This window comes from Lycium barbarum, chromosome 3 (genome assembly GCF_019175385.1).
Source record: "Lycium barbarum isolate Lr01 chromosome 3, ASM1917538v2, whole genome shotgun sequence".
NCBI classification, from domain to species: Eukaryota; Viridiplantae; Streptophyta; class Magnoliopsida; order Solanales; family Solanaceae; genus Lycium; species Lycium barbarum.
In genome coordinates, this window is record NC_083339.1 from 26,618,080 (window position 1) to 26,637,333 (window position 19,254).

General features: G+C 38.8%; 1 protein-coding gene and 1 non-coding gene across 2 annotated transcripts; one reads left to right on the plus strand and one right to left on the minus strand.

Moving 5' to 3' along the window:
* Positions 1 to 7,095: 7,095 nt before the first annotated feature.
* On the plus strand, positions 7,096 to 7,202 carry LOC132634471 (small nucleolar RNA R71). The gene has a single exon (XR_009580190.1). It is a non-coding gene; the product is annotated as a small nucleolar RNA R71 (small nucleolar RNA).
* A 3,386-nt stretch (positions 7,203 to 10,588) lies between these two features.
* On the minus strand, positions 10,589 to 18,240 carry LOC132630573 (disease resistance protein Roq1-like). Its single transcript, XM_060346143.1, has 5 exons — positions 18,031 to 18,240; positions 17,763 to 17,944; positions 11,036 to 11,202; positions 10,881 to 10,929; positions 10,589 to 10,709 (listed from the first exon to the last, which is right to left on the minus strand). Exons 1-5 carry the CDS (start codon positions 18,238 to 18,240, stop codon positions 10,589 to 10,591), a joined length of 729 nt encoding a protein of 242 aa, XP_060202126.1.
* Between the last annotated feature and the right edge of the window lie 1,014 nt (positions 18,241 to 19,254).

Consider the following 19,254-nt stretch of genomic DNA (forward strand, 5'->3'; position numbering starts at 1 on the left):
TGACAGGAAGGTAGTGCCATATTACAGGGGAAACTCTGGCAATTTTTTTTCTAGAATCCCCGATGACTTAACAGTCGAGGACGAATGTTCCAAAAGGGGGGAAGAATGTTACACCTCGTAAATTTCCCCGTGAACGTACAATGAATAGACTAACGAAGAATACGAGTATACGATGGTTTAACTAGAAGGGAGTGATGTTTGACGACCCTAAGTAATATTTCAAAGGCAATGGGAATAAGAGATAGGTTATGCTCCACAATGACTAATTATAGGTTCTGAAGACGTGAAAGTTGCAGATTTGCACTTTGGCCCAGTCGATCGTAAAATGAAATACAAACCGTAAAGTGGTATACGGACCGTAAACTGCCATGTCATATTTCAACTTACAAAACTTCAACTTTCTGCCAAAGACTTGAATGGTTAAAAACGACTTGAAATACGGACCGTAAACTGAAATACGGCCTGTAAACTGAGTCGTAAACCACCATGTCCTCAGCCTGACTTTCTGGTTCTGTGATGCTTAAATACGCCCGCAGAATACGAACCATAAACTGGAATATGGACCGTAAACTGGGTTTACGACCACTGTGCACTTCAACTACTGTTCATTCCAAATTAGATTTTAAGTCATTAAAAGGAGACCCAAGCTCATTAAATTCATCTCATTCCCACGATACTTCTTTCTAGAAACCTCTAGAATATTCCCCACTCTTCATATACAAGAAAACAAAGGGAATCAAAGATCAATATCAAGAATCCAAGTGAATCAAGTGTATGAAACTCATCAAAGTTCATCCAAGTTAAGAAATTTCAAGAGAAGCAAACTAGGGTTTTGGTGCAAGAAGAGTAATACCACTCAAGGCTTGTTCCTACAACATCTAAGGTAAGTTTTATGGCATTTACATGTTATTTAGGGAATGGAAGAGTTGAAACACTTGGATTATAGAAGGATGTAAGAAATGGGTCATGAAAGTGTGAATAGTAGCAATGTTGAGTAAAGGTTTGAATTGAGCCATGATCATTGATAATTTGTGATTATAAAAATATTATGAATGACATTTAGAACATGGAGTAAGTATCCTATGTGAGAAAAATGCAACAATGAACCATGACCATGATTCTGGAGAAATTGAAGACAAATTGTGAAATATGGATATTGTAAACGAATGATGAGTGTTGTCTATCATATTGAGAATGTTGTTATGAACGTTTGAGAGTTGTTATGGAATGTAGGGAAAGTAGTATAAACAAAGGAAATGCTGCTCAATTTTCCCTAGAAATAGTAGCGCGTTTTTATAGACGATTAACTAACGTTAGCGCGAATTCTCTCTTGAAGGTAAAAACGTGATATCAAAGGAGAACAAGCAAGTGATAGCTTGGTTAAACGTCAAAGGTATGTGAGGCTAGTCCTTTCTTTCTAATGGCATGAATCCTAAAGCATGACTTCATATTTTCTTCATGAGTTCCTATATTCCGGAAAGCTACAAGTCTATATCCATGAATAGCTATATAAGATGAGAGATAGTTTAGAGATCCTATAATTTTGATAATGTTATTTGTTGCTTATACTCACCTTATATACTAATTCCTTCAAGGTGAGGCAGGATATTGGTGAATTTTCGATAATGAAATCGGGGGATCACGACCTTACGTCACCCCGACAAGGTACAGTTGCCCTTGAGCCTTATGTATGTACTATGATAAACATATTATGATGAGTATATTGTGATGAGCATATTGTGATATAACACCGCGCCTATATGGCCAGGCATTCACCGCTAAGGCGGGCAGCGTATACACCATGGCCAGATGGCATGGGCAGACACCATTAGTGGGCGGCATGAGATGATACCCCGGACGCGGGAGGCCTGGATGCAGGCTAATGTTATGATTATCACACCGATCCGATATGGACGGGCAGTTTATACATTATCACACCGTACCTATATGGGCGGGCAGCTTATACATTTATGCATATATGATATGACGATGAGTATGAGTAAGACAGGATGCATTACTTCTTCTATATTTGACAGTCAGATACAGATGTTTCATATTGATATTTCCTTTGTATCATTATCTTATTTCATTGTTTATGCCTCTCATACTCAGTACAATGTTCGTACTGACGTCCGTTTCTTTAGATGCTGTGTTCATGCCCACAGGTAGACAGGGAGGAGAGCTTGACCCAGATTCGTAGTAGATGTCAGCCGATTGAAAGTACTCCTTTGTTCCGGAGGTGCTTGATTATTCTTTTGTGTACATTCATGTATATGTATTTTGGGCATGACGGGGTCTTGTCCCGTCTTCATGTTTAGCATTCCAGTAGAGGCTCGTAGATACGCAGTGTGGGTTAGATGGTCTCACGAGATTGTTACTATGTATATATATTATTTTGATGGCCGAGAGGCATATGTATATAAAAGTATTTATGTTTTCATATGAAATATGATTTTCCTAAAATTTGAGTATAAATGTAATAAAAGAGCATTAAATGAGTACGATGAGTAGTAGAACGAGTGGTGCTCGGTGGCTAGCCCCGAGTACCCATCGCGGCCCGTAGCTGGGTCGTGACAAATACCAACTTATACAGTGAAGTCCCAATAGGCGTTTTGAACGCTGTGCGATATGCCCAAAGAGCATCATCCAACTTTTTGGACCAGTTAGTGCGATTCACATTGACCGTCTTTGCCAAGATGCTCTTTGTCTCTTTGTTGGAGACTTCAACCTGACCACTCATCTGAGGATGATATGGAGTGGCAACCCTGTGATGTACGCCATATTTTTCAAGAAGATCAGCGAATAGTTTGTTGCAGAAATGAGAACCACCATCACTAATAATATCTCTAGGAGTGCCAAATCTAGTTAAGATGTTCTTTTTTAGAAAGACAATGACTCTCCTACCATCATTGTTAGGCAAGGTCACCGCCTCCACCCACTTGGAGACATAATCCACCGCAACAAGAATATATTTCAGGCCATATAGCTCATAAAGGGCCCTATAAAATCAATGCCCCACACATCAAAGAGCTCCACCTCAAGCAAAAAATTCATCGGTGTTTCATGCTTCCGACCAATTGTGCCCTGGCGCCGGCATTTATCACAAGAACGTGCCAACATATTTGCATCACGATAGATGGCTGGCCAATAGTAGCCACACTCTAGCACCTTGGCTGCAGTTCTATTTCCACTGTGATACCCACCAACCGGAGAATCATGACAAGCCTTCAAAATATCCATCACCTCAGATTCAGCCACACATCTTCTGATCATATTGTCTGCACAAGTCCTGAATAATTAAGGCCCATCCCAACAATACTATCGGCAATATCTCAAGAATTTCTTCTTTTGATATGCCTTCAAGTCTTCAGGAACAGTGCCAGTTACCAAATAATTGGAAATATCGGCATACGATGGTGTCACATCACTGGAGACTACCAAGACTCTTTCATCCGGAAAAGTGTCATCAATATCCAGCACATCAATCGGTCTCCCTGCTGCTTCATGTTTGGAGAGATGGTCAGCCACTTGATTTTCTGACCCTTTTCGGCCTTTGACTTCAAAGTCAAATTCTTGTAGCAACAACACCCATCTTATCAATCTTATCAACCGAGGATTAGCATCTTTTGTAGCCATTAAGTACCGCAGGGCAGCATGGTCAGTGTGAACCACTACTTTGGCACCCAATAAATAAGCCCGGAACTTTTCAAAGGCATAAACAATAGCAAGTAGCTCCTGCTCTATTACTGTATAGTTTAATTGAGCTCCATTTAGTGTTTTGCTGGCATAATAAATTGGGTGCAAGATTTTGTTGAGCCGCTGACCAAGCACAGCGCCAATTGCAAGACCACTGGCATCACACATTAATTCAAAGGGCAACGACCAATCCGGGGACACAACAATAGGGGCTGAGGTCAATTTTAACCTCAACTCGTCGAAAGCCTTGATGCACTTCTCATCAAAATTGAATTTGGACTCCTTTTCCAAGAGTTTGCACATTGGATTTGAAATTTTAGAAAAGTCTTTGATAAATATTCTATAGAATCCGGCGTGACCCAAGAAACTTCGAACCCCTTTTACTCAGATGGGTGGAGGGAGTTTTGAAATCACATCGATTTTGGCTTGGTCAACCTCAATCCCTATTTCGAAAATCTTATGGCCAAGGACAATTCCCTCCTTTACAATAAAATGACACTTTTTCCAGTTGAGAACGAGGTTTGTCTCCTCACACCTTTGTAGCACCCGATCAAGATGGTCTAAACATTCATCGAATGAATCTCCCACAACAGAGAAGTCATCCATGAAGACTTCAAGAGAAGTTTTTAACCATGTCAGTGAATATGGACATCATGCATAGTTGGAAAGTAGATAGGGCATTGCAAAAACCAAATGGCATTCGACTGAAAGCGAATGTCCCATAGGGACAAGTGAAAGTAGTCTTTTCTTGGTCTTCCAATGCAATGTTGATTTGGTTGTAACCTGAGTACCCATCCAAGAAACAATAATAAGACCTTCCAGCTAGCCGATCAAGCATTTGATCAATAAAAGGCATCGGGAAATGATCCTTGCAAGATACAGTGTTCAGCTTTTTGTAGTCTATACACACTCTCCAACCGGTGACAGTTCTTGTAGGAATCAACTCATTTTTAGAATTAGGGACTACAGTGATGCCCCCTTTCTTTGGCACACATTGGACTGGACTTACCCATGGACTGTTGGCAATCGGGTAAACCACCCCAGCATCTAGCCACTTAATAATCTCTTTCTTTACCACCTCTTGCATCGGTGGATTCAATCTTTTCTGATGCTCAACACTTGGTGAAATTTCCTCTTCTAACTGAATTCGGTGCTCACAAATTTCGGAGGGAATCCCCCGGATGTTTGCAATAGTCTAACCCAAAGCTCTCAAATGTTTCCTCAAAACTGCGATGAGTCTATGAGTTTGGCCCTCATTCAGAAGTGATGACACAATAACTGGGAGAGTGGAATTTGCTCCAAGAAACTTATATCTAAGATGGGATGGAAGTTTCTTGAGCTCCAACTTCGGTGGCTCAATAATTGACGGTTTTGCTGGAGGAGTTGTTCGCTTCTCTATATCAAGAGACAATTTCTTGGGCTCATAAGAGTAAGACCCCAGACCGGTGAGTTAATTCACCGTCTCAATATATCCCTCCATTTCTTCTGCATCAAAATTGACCAAGATGGACGATAATGCTTCACCCAAGCATTTTTCCTCCATCTTGAATTCTACCACTTCATCCACCACATCAAAAGAATTAATGACTGAAATACTTTGATAAAGACTAGGCAATTTCATACCCTTGCTGGCATGAAAAGTCACCTCCTCATCGTTAACCCGGAACTAGATTTCATTCTTTTCTGAATCCATAAGAGCCCTCCCTGTAGCAAGGAAAGGTCTCCCCATAATAATAGGAATTTCTTGATCAACAGCATAGTCAAGAATCACGAAATCTGCCGGCAGTAAGAATTCCCCAATTTGAACAAGCACATCATCAACTACCCCAACTGGCCTTTTTATCGACCTGTCAGCCATCTGCAACCTCATGGTAGTGGGCCTTGGTATCCCTGATCCTGATCTCTTGAAAATCTCAAGAGGCATAAGATTTATGCTAGCCCCGTTATCACACAACGCCTTGAAAAAGTCTTGCTGCCCTATGGTATATGCAATGGTGAATGCTCCAGGATCTTCCATTTTTTGCATTGTGGTCTTGGAAATAATAGCACTGGCGCGATGAGTGATACTCACAGTGTCGTGTTTCAATGGCTTCTTCTTCTTTGTTAAGAGATCCTTCAAATACTTAGCAAACCCAGACATTTCTTGGACAGCATCCATGAAAGGAATGTTCATCGTCAGTTGCTTGAGTTGATCATAAAATCGCAAACAGTTGTCATCTTCTATTTTCCTCACTAGCCTTTGAGAAAAAGGCGGTGAAGATTTGAACATTTGAGTCAAAGGGCGTAGAGCGCCAAAAAGTTTTGCCATCCCCTTTTCACGTTTTTCTCCTTGTGCCTTGAGATTATCAAGATTTTGCTCCTCTTCAGCTATAATAGGGACTTCCTCCTCTGTTTCTTCCTCCACAATAACATCAGATACATCAGGTTGTGCCTTTTCTTCAACAATTGGCTCAAGATCAATCACCTTTTTATCAGCACCTTGAAGTATTTTTCCACTTTGGGTGCTAATAGCAGCTACATGCTCCACAGAGTTTACCCCACTACCTTTCGGATTTGGAACTGTATCACTTGGTAGTTGTCCACGTTGAGGAGTATGCACTTCTCTGGAAAGGTATCTGAATTGCGATTCAAGCTTCTGAATGAGATATTTAAACTTGAGACATTCCCTTCATTGTACTTTCAGTTCTGTCCTGATTCATTAGCATTTTCTGTATCACTTTTCAGCTCCGCAGAATCGTTAGCAGTATTGCTAGCAGAGTTGCTAGCTGAATTTTCTCTTCACTGTTGGGAACTTGATGCTTGCCCCTAGGTGGAATGTAGGGGATAGAGATCTTGTTGCCATAATTGTTGTTATTGTAATTCCCTTAATTTGGATTTCCCTGATCATTTCTACTATAATTGTTCCCTTGCAATTGGTGTTGAGGCTTTTTCCATGGGAGATGGCCCGGACCTTGATAATTTTGCCTTTGATAACCCCCTTGGGAGTTGTTGACATAATTAGCATTTTCATAATGTTGTTTCCCATCTTGGTACATCCCCTCAGGGACTTGATACATCCCCTGTGGATGAGGTGGTAACTCCTCAACAACATTTACCCCTTGTGCATCCTTTTCTGCCAACTTCTTTGATAATAGATCCACCGTGGTTTGCAATTGAGCAAAGGCATGATCTCTCTCGTGGTTTTGTTTTGCAATAGCAGCTAGTGATGGACTACCATAAGAGAGACTCTCACTGTCAGTTGAATGCCAAACTTGATTATGGGTGGTGAGTTTATCAAGCAAACGGGTGATGTTGATAAATGACTTGTCCATGAAGCATTCTCCCACGACAGTATTGACAGCAATCTGATTCATTGTATCTAAGCCCTTGTAGAATTTCTCGGTGAGAATAGCATCCGAAAATCCGTGAGTTGGAGATTGAGCTAGATAGTACTTGAACCGCTCCCATGAAGAATATAATTATTCCCCCGGGAACTGTTTGAACTCAAAGATCTTATCTCGAAGTTTAGCCTTTTTGATCGGTGGGAACCACTTCTTCAGAAATGTATGGGATAGCTTGCTCCAGGTATGAATAGAATTGCTGGGAAGCTTTTCATACCATTCCCTTGTTTGGCCAGCCAAGGAATATTTGAAGACCCGTAACCGAAGTGCATCAGCAGAAACAGCACCTTGAGATTGTTGAGCACATACGTGCAGGAAGTTCCTCAAATGTCGGAGTAGACAGTCCTCTAAAGAATTTCAGAAATAACCTTCAAGTTTCAGCAGCTGATAGATAGAACTATCAATTTTGAAAGTCGCATTTCCAGTCCTAGGAGGGACCACAGCAGAAGCATAATTAGCTTCATTGATGAATTCAGTAAATATATTCTCATCTTCCCCCTCTTCTTGTGCAGGTGGGTTCACTTAGAGCCCACCTTGGTTTCCTTGATTTCTATTATGTCTTCCTGCCATGTTCACCTAGTTCACCAAAACAGCAAACAAGGTGTGATGGAATAGAATTTTTTTTAAAGAAAAGTACACAACAATCAGTAATTTCAAAACCGTATTCCCCAGCAACAGCGCCAAAATTTGATACGCTCAAATTACACCTATGAGAGGCGTAAAGCGGTCGTTGTCAAATATAATAACCCAAACAAGGTTGGGGTCGAATCCCACAGGGAATATGGAAAGAAAAGGGTACTAGTTGTATGCGATACTAGTCTTTAAAGGCTTTAATCCTATTCCGAATAGTTTGAAATATTTTTTGTGTAATGTATTTGAATACTTTGACTTGAATTGTACTTAATGCGAGAGAGAGACTAAGGTTGTGTTCCCCACTTTGATTGGATATTATGCTTCAGGTTTCAATGTGATATACTTCTAATGATTGTTCTAAGAGTATGCACTTGATCCCTTAAGGACTTCCTAATGTTTCCCAACAGTTAGGTCGTATTTCCTCTTTATGATTTTTCCAAATGTGAAAGAGTTGAACTCGAAGAGCGACCAATAATGCCAATTAGACTTGTTCTTATCTCTAAGTTAGTCTATTAAATGAGGGTTAACGCCCCGAGTCATTATTATTCAATCTTACCAATACTAACTCTCTTTCCCAAGAAAAGTTAGTATAATGGCTTAGGCTAATGCTTGCAATCATTACCCAACGCAAACGCACAAAGATAGAATAAATACCAACAACCATTATGCATATATCAATAGTAGAAACCCATTCACATAATACCCATCATGGGGTCCACAACCTTAGAATTAAAATTAGCTACTCGTTATTTTGGTTAACAAAGAAAGCTTAAAAGTTAACATAATGTACTTACAATGCTAATACAATGTGGAATGGGGGTGAAGTTGGTGCTTTAAATGCTCCAACCACTTCACAAATATCCAAGGCTTAAAGTTAAAGCTCCCAAAAGATCAGAATAAATGTTAAACACCTAACTTTAAGTATTTATAGGGCCAAAAATCGCGCCAAATTTCTGGACAAAAATACCCTTTCGCGGCATCATTACGGACCGTAAAACAGGTTACGGTTCGTCCTTCGGTTCCGTCCTTTGTCAGCTTGATATAGGTCAACCGTTACGGCTTCTTGCGACGGACCGTCACACAGGTTACAGTCCTTATCTTCCAGCGGATCATGGCTTCAGTGTTCAGTGGCCAATGCGTTACGCCATGATGTTACGCCCCGTAACCTACGTTACGGACCATCCTTCTGGGCGTAACATATGACACTACTTAGGCTTCTTACTGGAAATTTCCTTCAGATTACGGTACACGTTACGGCCCATAACATGAGTTACGGACCGTCCTTTATAGCGGCACATATCTGGATCTTCCTCTCTGGGTACGGATCACGTTACGGTCCGTAACTCGAGTTACAGACCGTCCTTTTGCTCCAAGTTGTTCATTTTTCAGCATTTCTTATCATTTCCGTTCCTTAGTCAACCAACCCTATAAAACACCAAAATAACATAAGAAACGATGTAAAAACACTTAAAAACAAGCAACACTTCTAGTGAAAAAGACATAAAATGTGTCGAAATTCATGGCACATCACGTGCTCAACATAATTAGGGAACTTGGGAAATTTTAGTGCACTTGTGGGGTTTGATTAATCAGATGCTACTTGGGAAGATGTTGCACGTTTTCATAATGCTTATCTAGACTTCGAGCTTGAGGACAAGCTCTTTCCGGAGGAGGGGGGTAATGTTATAGACTCATTTTTGGGTAAAGTGTATGCTGCGCGGGGCCCTCAAGTCGAGAAATATCGTAACATCAAAGAGGATAAGTAGATCTGATTCCTGGCAGATTTTCTGCGCATTAAAATAGGCAGTAGTTTAGTTTTACTAAATTAGTTATATAAATAGATTTTCTATGTTATTAAATTCCTAGATTTTCTCAATATCATGTAATAGGGTTTTCTATTTAAAGAGGCAGCAGGAATAAAAGAAAGGGAGGACAATTTCTATCAAAGAACAAGAGGTCTGGGACTCTCTCTAATGAGTCCTAAGGTTATAGGCTCCCTTCTAACAAGCTTATTTGTTTTCTAGCAAAATAGGTCATTCACGGAATAGGAACAAGGGAAAGGATCTGTTAAGCACAAACGTTTTAGTGAATCGCCCTGTGACAAGATCCATATCACGTAGTCGTAACAATAAGTGATAGCGCAGTCCGAGCAAAAAGTTCCATCACCAATTATGAGTACTTATAAGCTTTGCATTCTCTTGAAATTATCGCTATAATTGAAAGGATCATTTTCAAAATCGTAATCTTTTGGGATATATAGTCTTTCCACCTTTGCTGTAAAGAGTGAAACATATATTTAATTGCTGAGGGAAAAAATGAAACAAAAAAAAAAGTGAACAGAACTAAACGTTTATGAAATTATTAATTACGTTAAATATTGCTTACCAACTTTCCTTTGAAAAGGTCACGAACCTCCTCCGGAAGCCATATTCTGTTGGTAGCATACTTTTCCCCATGTGACATTTTCACCCATATCTCTTATCATATTATGCATCAATATTATATTCTTTATGTTAATAGATAATAGAGATTTTTTGATAAGGTAATCTCTTATCAGTTGAAAACCACGAGTCTCAAGTACTTGTTCCACATAAAGAGTAAAACTAGATATAGTCAAGCATGCAATATCTAGAAATATTTCCTTCTCATCTTTGTCCAGTCCATCAAACTAAGCCTAAGCTTTCCTAGAATATCATTGTGAGGGATTCCCTTCAGAAGATTAATTATTTTTCTCTAGTGCTTTTTGTCTCGTTTGTAAAAAGAAGAATCTTTTTCTCGAAGGATCAGAAAAAAATGGGTCCGGATCTCCTGCGGGAATGATTTGGAAGATCCAAAACCAAAAATAGTGGTATTTGCTAGCAACAACATAATGGAGGCAGTCACTCAATATAGATTGATCCCAAAACTTTAAGAGCTAAAGGGAGTCGACCAGCATAGTTCACCACTTCTCTTGAAGGTTCCATAAAATATTTCTCTGGTGATTTTTCTCTAAAAGCATGCCTACTGAACAATTCAAAAGCATCATCCTCAGTTAATAGTTGAACTTCATACACGTTATCCCCATACCATGCTACTCTGGCCCTCTAACCAAAAATTCTAATTTCTTCTAGCGAAGCATATTCTTTAAAATAATCAGCCCTTCGTGTTCACTAGTTAGAGTCATCTTTTCACCCAAGAGCTTGCAAATGAAGACTTCTGCTAGACATGTCAGTCCATTGATCTGATAAAATGCTCCAACACCACCAATAAAACAATCGGCTTCAAATCGATGATGGTATGTCTGATTATAGAACTTGCAATTTATGTCTTTCCTATGCCGCCCATACCCCAAATCCCAATAGAGTAAACATCGTTTGATTCCCTATCTAATAATGAGGTTACTTTCTCAACCAGAGATTTCATACCCACTAAGCTTTCCGGGAAAGGTGAAATAACTTGAAGCGATTTAGGAAATATGTCATCAACTAGTTTCTTGATTCCATATGCCTCATCCCTACATTACAGGGAAAAGAATCTTAGAGTAAATTAAATAGAAATAACAGATAGAGTTTTTTATGACAAGGGAATCCTCAGCCGCTACCCTTCGGGTGCATATAGGGTAAACTCGCTCCAGTGTAATAGCAGTGGTGGATCCAGAATTTTCACTTAGGAGGTTCGAAAAAAAACAACAAAAGCTAAAAATAAAAAATAATGTTGTTGATGAGAATTGAACCTATGCTGCTAGAGATAATTTTGAACAACCTGGACTGCTTGAGCTAACCTTTTGCATATGTTCAAGGTGTTCAAAAGGTAATATATGTACATAAACAGAGAAAATCTACCCTATATATACACTATATGTTTTTGCTGAACACCCTCACCTCCACTTAAATTCGCCACTGCGTAATAGCCCGCAAACCACATAGGAGAGGTAAACCGCACTAGGCAAGCCTCATGTGACGAGATCGACCGAGAAACCATACAGGGGGATTCGAACCCAACCCCATTTGGGAGATCCCTGCCCAACCAACTCGGCCACCCTTGCGGGTTAAAAGCAAGAGTTGTCATGGACTAATGTCTAAAACAAACACATGATAATGCCACAGAGTAGTTTCTTTTCTTTTTCATTTGAAAAAAAATCAACCATTATGAACTACAACATTTTTAAATGTAGTTACATTATCAAACAAGCACATACTCAATGTTACACCCCGGATCTTCGCACGTTAAAGTTGCATAATGAGTTAGTTGACGCAAGTTCAAAAGAAATTATCTTGCGGTTAAAAGGGATTCATCTTATTAATATAAATGATTATAAGAGTCTATAAATAATATTAGTAAGTGGCGAAAGGTTTAGAGGGTGAATGAATCAAAAAAGCATGAGTTTCGTCAAAAGTCGGTAAGTTGGGAATACGATAACTTGTACTTTTGGGTGAGATTAGGAGTTCTTCACATGCTAATAAAGTAATAATAGAAGTATTTTAATTGTATAATGTTCGTTTGTTTAGTTTGGAAGTCAAACGAGTTGTGATACGAAAGTCGACAAAGGGCGTCGCAAGTTAAGTTCGTAAATTTCACTAAAATTTGGGTCAGATGTCGAGGAGCTTTTATCTCAATTTACTTGGAGTTACGGGGTGATACACATATCAAATTGAAGGTCTATGAGTTTGGTTTCCAGTACATTTTACCGTTCATCAATACGACATCGGAGTAGATAGATATTCGCATTTCCGTCTAGGGACGTAAACTGCTATGGGAGCAGTGTGCAAGGTCGGTGGCAGCTTATTCCCTTTTGTATAAAAGACCCACAAATCATCTTGGACCTCATTTTCTCTAAGATACAAAACCTAAGCACTCCCAATACTCTCTCAAACATTTCTCCATCAATCATAAGCAAATCTAAAGGCTAATCAAGTAACTTTAACGTAAGGACTCACGTGGTAATCGTAGAATCGTCGTTTCTTCGTTGTTTCGCTTTTCGAAAGAAATCTTCAACTTGAAGTAATCTCTGTTTTGGAGTGATTTTGAAGTTTAAGGTATGTTCTACCCTTCTCATGGTCCTCTTAAGCTTCTACAAGTATTTAACTTAGAGATTGGAGGAGAAATCCCATAGGGACAAGTCTTTATTAACTGTAAGGAACTCTTATGGAGGAACTTGATTTTTTGGGCTGTTTCTTGTGGTTTAAATGTATTATTTGGAGCTATGAAGTTATGGATGGATTTATAAGGAAGAGTAGGAGTAAAGGAAAAGAAAAATGGTAGTCTTGAATGAAGAAACCAAACTACAAATGACCCTACTAACTTACGCCCGCAAGTCGTTCGATGAAATGCCTCAATGAGTATTTTCATAAGCTATGAACTTGGAATTGATCCCATATTGTTTGTATGATGTAGGTGATCGTTCGTAAGGTATTCAAGGACTCATGGAACGTGAAAAACTTCATCAACGTGGTATGTAGGGCTTTCTATTCTCTTTGTGGCATGACTAGATTTCATATGAACTTTCATTGAAAGGTTGTTTCGTAAACTTGGATCGATCGCGTTCCATGATAATTGAGCTGACACATACTGTTACACCCCAGAAAATTTCGTGTTACTAAGGCTACAGACCGCTTAATGTGAGCTCAAGGAGGAGCAAATATTACAAGTATAAAGAATGAAATTCTACTGTAGTAGCATGACGATAGCACGAGTATGATATTTGGAATTCGTACAATATGATGGGAATGATACGTTAAAAGATATATAGCCCTCGTAACCGTAAGCTGAGGTGGGGCCCACATGATGGGATTTTTATAAAGTACATATGATAAGTTATATGGATAATATATGTGAAGTTAAACACAACTCAAGAAGGACCCTTGAGCCAAATTCAAGTGTAAGCCCTCCAAAAAGATGTTTTTAAGTTACGTTTTCGGGTGATCTGACTTCGGGAGACCATAACCCTATCATTATTTGGGAATTTGGGAAAACCACAAATATGAAAGTTGTAGATAATTAAATTATATTTCCAACCATAGGTCGTGGGCCTTCACACAACATAGGTATAGAACGTTATGGATGTTTTAATGCAGCAAGGTCAAGCTGGGCAGTGGGCTCGGCCCAACCCGACTCAAGGTCGGTGGGAACCGACCCAAGACTCATATATAAGGGATAAATGCATACAAATTCACTCATTTACAAATCAATCAGTATACGAACTTTTATCGAGAGAGAGGAGAGTTAGAAAGAGAAAGAGGAGAATCGAGCAAGTTCGAGGTCCCGAATCCCCAGACTCGTGAAGGATAAAGTGTAGTACGAGTTGTTGTCGTCGTTTTAAGCTAATTATTGTGCTTGGAGGATGATATTTCGTGATTGATCTTCTGCTAAGGTATGTATAAGGTTCCTCTTATGTTATTAAAGTGTTTATTTAGAGTTTTAACGGATTAGAACGGAGGAAATAATGTTTAAAGCTCGTTTGGCATTTTTGGGAGGTTTATGAAGGTGGGGCTGTTTCAGTGGAGTTAAATGGATGGAAATATCTGAGTTATGATGTATATTGATTGTCGATATTGTTGTTTGACGTTGTTGCAGATAATTTAGCTGAATTGGATTTTCGGGTTTATCCAGTTTATAAAGGAAATGCTGTCGAAATTCCGTTAGAAATGGAGATAAGTTTAAGGGATTGATTTTAAGGATATATATTGGATGGATTGTTGTAGTAAATTAAGTATACTGTTGTGTTTTTGAGATTTATTTGTTGTTGGGCTGTTGTGGTGATATACCGAATTGGGAGATACTAATGATATAGAGGAGATGCTGCCCGTTTCGTTTTAGAATTAAGTTATCAATTAATATATATGATATACGAAAGCCTTCTTAAGTCCCGTGCATATTCTTACGATTATAGGTTTGTCATACTAATTGTGAAAAGTTCGTGATTAAGTTGAGTTCCTTGGACGACGTAAGGTATGTAAGGCAAACCTTTCTTCTTTTGGCATGATTATTGTTGCTATTCATATTATATGTACTCTATATAATTCCGTTCTTAGACGAGTAAGGTCTAAATGTTTCTTGTGATGGCTTATTGATATTGTACTTCTATTATGTTCCCAAGGGAACACCCATAAGGTGCCAAGTTGAGTTGTGTATATGATTTTACTAATGATTTCGAGGAAATTAGTTTTATACTAAAGGAAACATAAAGTTTGATTTTCAAAACCACTCCGAAGGGGGTGCGAGATTTTACTATTTCATTTCATTTACGATTTATGTTTACATTCCATAGTATCATCCCTTTATATTGATATGATCATTTATTCTTTGAGTAGGGCAATAAGATGAAATTGAGTAGAATATAAGTAATAAGAATTTCATAACAATTCTACCCTCAAACCTGGAAGTATGTCCTCCTAAGTCTAGTGAGATACAAATTTGATAACTTCTTATAAAGACTAAGGCTAATAACTGGATTGTGATGAATTAATTAGTGACTTATGATATAAATTGAAATTGATATTTGTGGATTGAGTTTGTGTTGATATGATGGTGATATTAAGCCGGAAGCGGCTGCCCGAAGGGGCCATCATAATTAAGCCGGAAGCGGCTACCCGAAAGGGTCATCATTATTAAGCCGGAAGCGGCTGCCCGAAGGGGCCATCATTATTATGCCGGAAGCGGCCGTCCGAAGGGACTATTGTGATACTAGCCGGAAGCGGCTGTCCGAAGGGACCATTCGGTTAACATGTCGGAAGCAGCATGTGTGTTGGATCATATTATTTACTTAAAGATTGTTTTGAGACTTCGTGTGCACATTTATATTTCGTCCAGCGAAGGCTGCAAGTATTGAGTTAGATTTTGATTTCTTCTCTCCTAAATCAAATTATGATTATGATTTGTTACCACCTTACATACTCAGTACATTGTCCGTACTGACATCCTTTTGCCTGGGGACGCTGCGTTTATGCCCGCAGCCCCAGATTGTTTGGCAGGTTAAGTGTATAGCTAGAATGCTTGGACGTTAGCTGGGATTGGCAAGTTTCACCTCATTCTGGAGCTGTGCTGAGTCATGTATAGATATGCATGATTATGGGTATGTCAGGGCCCTGTCCTGACTCATAATGTTCAGTTCACTTCTTAGAGACTTCTGCATACAGTGTCCTGTGGTATATTTGTCGAGATGTCGACAAAGTGATGTCAGTTGAGTCATTTCTGGATTTTAAAAGAGTATGTATTTTAGATGATTTCAATTGGTTTAAAGTACTTATTTGATTGAAAGTTTTCATAATCGTTATAAAGATAATGATTTCTATTTGGAAAAATTTCTTGTTTTTAAAAGTTTTTGAAATGACAGGTTTTGATAGAGCGAATGTCTAAGGGTTCGCTCGACTCTGATGAGAGTTGGGTGCCCGTCATGCCCTACCATTGTTAGGGTGTGACACATACTTCATCTATGACTTATACCAAATTATGTTCCACATCTCATTTTGGTTATCGATTAAAAGACGTTCTGTTCAACTTATGTCGATTATGTTCCAAAATGGTTAAGCTTACCCTTTTCTCACGAATAGCTTGTATTGAAGTACCTTTCACATGTCGTATCCCTCTTGTTTATTGAATGAAGAATGGTATTAGTGATTGTACTCTTCACATCAAAGTTGAGTGATTGTACTTCCTTTAATTGAGTTAATCCTTATCTTTTTGTCTATTGCTCCAAGGTAACAAACCTCTCGTTGGCACACTCTTTCCGATAAAAGTTGTGTCGATCATATTTCATCAGAGTTTGGCAAACTTTGGCTTTGTGTATAATTCATAACAGGATGTTTCCCTGTACTTTTATTTCTTTGGCCTATTGATTAAAGATTTATGAGCGTAGCAATAATAACGATAGTCAGAGGATAACGACGATAGGTCACTCTGACTCCTTCAATGATATCCCTTCTGAGGTCAGTCTTGCATTGCACTTATATATATGTATTTATTTTCATTACCGTGCCACGCTATAGTCGGTCGGGCAGGCACGTAGATGTGCACATAGATGGATTTCTTTCATTACCGCGCCGTGTCATAGACGGCCAGGCAGGCACGTAGCTGTGCATACCGCTGATCAGTTGGGCAGAGATGATGATATGATGTTGAGCTCACCCCACAGAGGGATATATATTATTATATGATATGATATGATATGTTATAAGCCTCCACTGTGAGGAGGGATTTTACGAGAATGCATTTACATTTATGTCATGCTTATAGTCGCCCTCAGTGGCCTCGTTCAGAGTTTCAGGTTGCCTCTATATCTCCCCTCTTATTATTTATATCTCTTATGCTTATGTTATGTTTATGCTTACTGCCTTACATACTCGGTACATCTTTCGTACTGACGCATTTTGTGCGATGTGATCATGCCCACAGGTACGGTAGATGGATTGGTGTACCTTTCTCAGTAGGATACTAGAGTTCAGCGGGGATGTTCGCACTCCATTCTCCGGAGTTGCTGGTCAGAGTCATTAAATAAGATGCATGCATGTATATATATATATATATATATAGAGAGAGAGAGATATGCGTATGGCTACGGGTATGACGGGGCTACTGTCCGGACCAGTTGATGCATATTAGTGCTCTTAGAGGCTTACAGACTATCAGTCAGTGTACAGGTATTGTGTTTGGCCTTGCCGACCTTCTGACTAGTTATCTTTCTTGGTTGTGGCCTTGTCGGCCCTAGTTATGCATATATGTGTTGTTGGGCCTTTTCTTCTTGCAGGTTGTCATGATCTACTTCTTACAATTGTTATTCAGTAGCCTTGTCGGCCATTGATTCATGTTACAGAGTTCAAATATCACAGCTGGTTCGCTCGACTCTTTGGGTGTCGGGTGCCGGCCACACCCCTTCCCCACAGGTTGGGGTGTGACACTCAAGGTCTATCCACTAATCTAATTTATAATTATAAGTAAACTGACTACCATATGTGTCTCTATTTTCCTAGATCTTTGTTCCTTTTTCGAAAAAAAGTATAGTAGAATTGTGTGGAATTGTAGCTAAACGTTTGGTCTTTTTCCTCTTGAGAACGAGAAACCCGGAAAAAAAATGCTTACTTGAAATTTTGTAAATGATACCCTGATATTTTCTGTGCCTCCGAAAATGCATCCCTCCATCTTTGAACCTTCTCCAAATCATCTTTGTAATTTTTCTCATGCTTGGAAAAGGATTTAGCGAAAGGGGCATTTTGATGGCACACATTTGATGGACTCACATCATAGAAGACTGGAATCACAATCTGATCCAATTCATTTTTGAACTTTATGATGTGTGCAAGCTCCTCTAAGCACCATCTTGAGGATGCATATTTTTTGGAAATATCACAATAGCAAATCTAGACTCTTCTATAGTTTTCAAAAGTTCACCAGAAATTGATTTTCCAGTTTCCAACCGCTCATCGTCTTTGAAAGCGTGGATTCCTCTTTGTTTTAGAGCATTAAAGAAATGACTCACAAAGGTTCTACGTGTATCTTCACCTCTAAAACTAAAAAAGACATCATGCTTGCAAATTTTGGAAGAAGAAGCGTGATACATTGTTGAAGAATATTGCTAAAGCTTAACAGGAAATTCTCAGCTTTGGGTTTATGGTGAGAAAACTCAAATAATATAGTTGTTCTGCTTCTTAATAAAGAGCAATATTGGAAGCCTAACAACCAAATTAATTCTCAGCTATGTGATTGCAGAATTTGGTCTATGGGGAAACTTCCAATCATCTTCCTATATGTCATAAATTTGAACCCTATCTTCATCATTATTGTGAGAAATTAAAGAGTGAGACAGGGGAGTAGATCTGAATTGGTCAAAAGGAAAGAAAAAATAAAGTTGGAAAAGACGACGACAAACAAATGAAAAGGGAATCAAAAAAAATTCTCTATTAGAATTAATAATACATCTAATTGCAGTTAAAATATTGGATCTGAGACTGAGATATTAGTATGACTTTTGTCTAAACCACAACAATCGAGAAAGCTGTTTCAGTAATATTTTAGCATATGTTGGCACTTGGCACTAGCTTGTAAATAGAGATCTCTATAAATACTGTTAGCGCGAAAACGATAAAAATACAGTAATTAACGTGGTTCGGATAGATGTTATCCTAGTCCGTGGAGAACGACCGACATTTTTATTAATATCAAGGGAGAAAGTAAGTTACAAGATTGAGTTCTCTTAGGTTTTATATTCTGTCCTACTTAATAAATCCAAGCTAGCATGTATTTATAGTACTAGGTTTAATCCTTTCCTAGAAAGGATCTAAATCACAATAACACTCGAAAACCAACAAAGAAAAAAGTTTCGTTTTATTTCTTTCTGCTTTTGAGTAGGTTTGTCTTGAATATCTTTTCAACTTCAAAAATACAATATCCAACTACAACTACTATATTTTAGGCATGGCATAATACATAAACAAGCCCTCAAATCTGGCCTCAGCTGGCAAGTATGCCTTCCAACTTTGGGTGTGCACAAGTAGGCGCCTCAACTTGTCTCCACTTTGTCAGTTGAATACTCCAACTTACAAAATGATCATCTAGACACCTCCAAAATTTATGT